Below are 1506 nucleotides of genomic sequence, written 5' to 3'. Positions count from 1 at the left end.
GAGCCAATTCTACAAGCGACTCCGCCCCGTACAATGCCGTACGGAAGCTATCAAATCGCCAGTCCTTACGCAGCTTTGGCTTTTGTACGACGTTTTGAATTTGCAAATCATGAGCGAGCTACTAAGGATGTAAGTTCAGCCCGAAAACCGTTCACCAAAGTCAAATGCATAAAACATCACATCCTCCATTGGCTTCCTTGTTGAAGATTTGCTACACTCGCAGGGTTTCGTACATCGTACCTCTTCAGCCTCATGTCAAACGGAGGTCTCGCCGAGTTTGAAGTTAAAATTTGGGTGTAAACTACTACCTCCATTCGGAAATAAGTGCTCCAAAGCCAAATGTTGAACTTCCATATGAAATGCTCCAAGTGCAAAACACAACAAAATAGAAAAATCAAATACAAATTTCAATACATATTTTACTCCAAATCTACTCCCATCTCGGAAACACTGGCCACCAAGTCCACCTCGGGATCGACTGGCTTGAGTTCTTCCAGCTCGGAACAAATCGCGACCATGGCCAAGTCTTCAGACACTTCTTTGTCCAGCTGCTCCATCATATGCGCCAAATCCATGCCTTCAAGCAACTGCAAGCCACCAAGCACTGCATTTCGATCAACAATGATCGATTCCGGTAACTTACCTTGGTGTAACAATTGCTTCTTCTTCATGTGCGGTATCTTGTAGTTGTTGTTTCCTGCTGCGCGCATTGTCTCTTGAAAACACGTCTGCACCGTCAGAAAGTTGGCGTTCAGCGTGGCCATGTCGACTTCATCCCACGCACGATTTGTAGCCTCAACCACGTCAGAAACATTTCTCGCATGATGTTTCACTTGTAGGCTTTGAATCGACCGAAAACAGGCAAGGTCAAGGACATTCATGTCTGGCGAATTTTTTGGCGGCTGGGACACAACTTTCATGGATCATCCGTCTTGGCGACAAGCTTCAGCGATCGTCATGTCATTTGGAGGTACGTGTGGTCTCGCGTTATCATGCTGTATTTTGATCGTACGGTGTCGTTCCTCTAATGGTCACTTCTGTTTGATAGCGGGTATCACGTGATCCCTCAACATGGCCCGATTCGCACCACAGTTGACGACAACAGGCTTCAACTCGAGCGTTCCCTTCGGTCGGCTGCGGCTCGTGCGCTGTGCTGGTACCCATTCGGTAAAGTGCCATGTCCCGAACTTTCCATCGAACCATGACTGAGTCGAGTTGTCCCAACGAGGTCTAGCGACGGCAGACAAAAACATGACCTTCATGATGTGGGTCTTGGACTTGCAGGTTCTGTGCGGCGGCTCTTCACCGGGAGCAAGGTAGTAGGTATGCTTGACTTTGGTAGTGAAAATCCACTTTTCGTCCACGTGTACGTAGTCCATTAAGTCGTCAAAGTGCATGCACTCGGACCCACGAACGAACTTCAGAGTCCAAGCAAGCCTGGTCGCCTTGTTAGCATCGGTAAGAAGTGGTTTCACTGAGCTTGAGTACTTAACGAACAATCCACGC

The 1506-nt window shown here is 47.9% G+C and overlaps 1 protein-coding gene across 1 annotated transcript; it reads right to left on the bottom strand.

The window, feature by feature from the left end:
* Window positions 1-419: 419 nt before the first annotated feature.
* On the bottom strand, window positions 420-1397 carry H310_05145 (hypothetical protein; the record flags this gene model as incomplete). Its single annotated transcript, XM_008869786.1, has 3 exons — window positions 420-604; window positions 644-769; window positions 1088-1397. The coding sequence occupies 3 exons, from the start codon at window positions 1395-1397 to the stop codon at window positions 420-422; spliced, it is 621 nt and encodes a 206-aa protein (XP_008868008.1).
* Window positions 1398-1506: the final 109 nt, after the last annotated feature.

Source organism: Aphanomyces invadans (assembly GCF_000520115.1).
Source record: "Aphanomyces invadans strain NJM9701 unplaced genomic scaffold supercont1.8, whole genome shotgun sequence".
Lineage (NCBI taxonomy): Eukaryota > Oomycota > Saprolegniomycetes > Saprolegniales > Verrucalvaceae > Aphanomyces > Aphanomyces invadans.
Note: the sequence above shows the minus strand (reverse complement) of the source record. Positions and strands in the feature narration are given on the sequence as shown.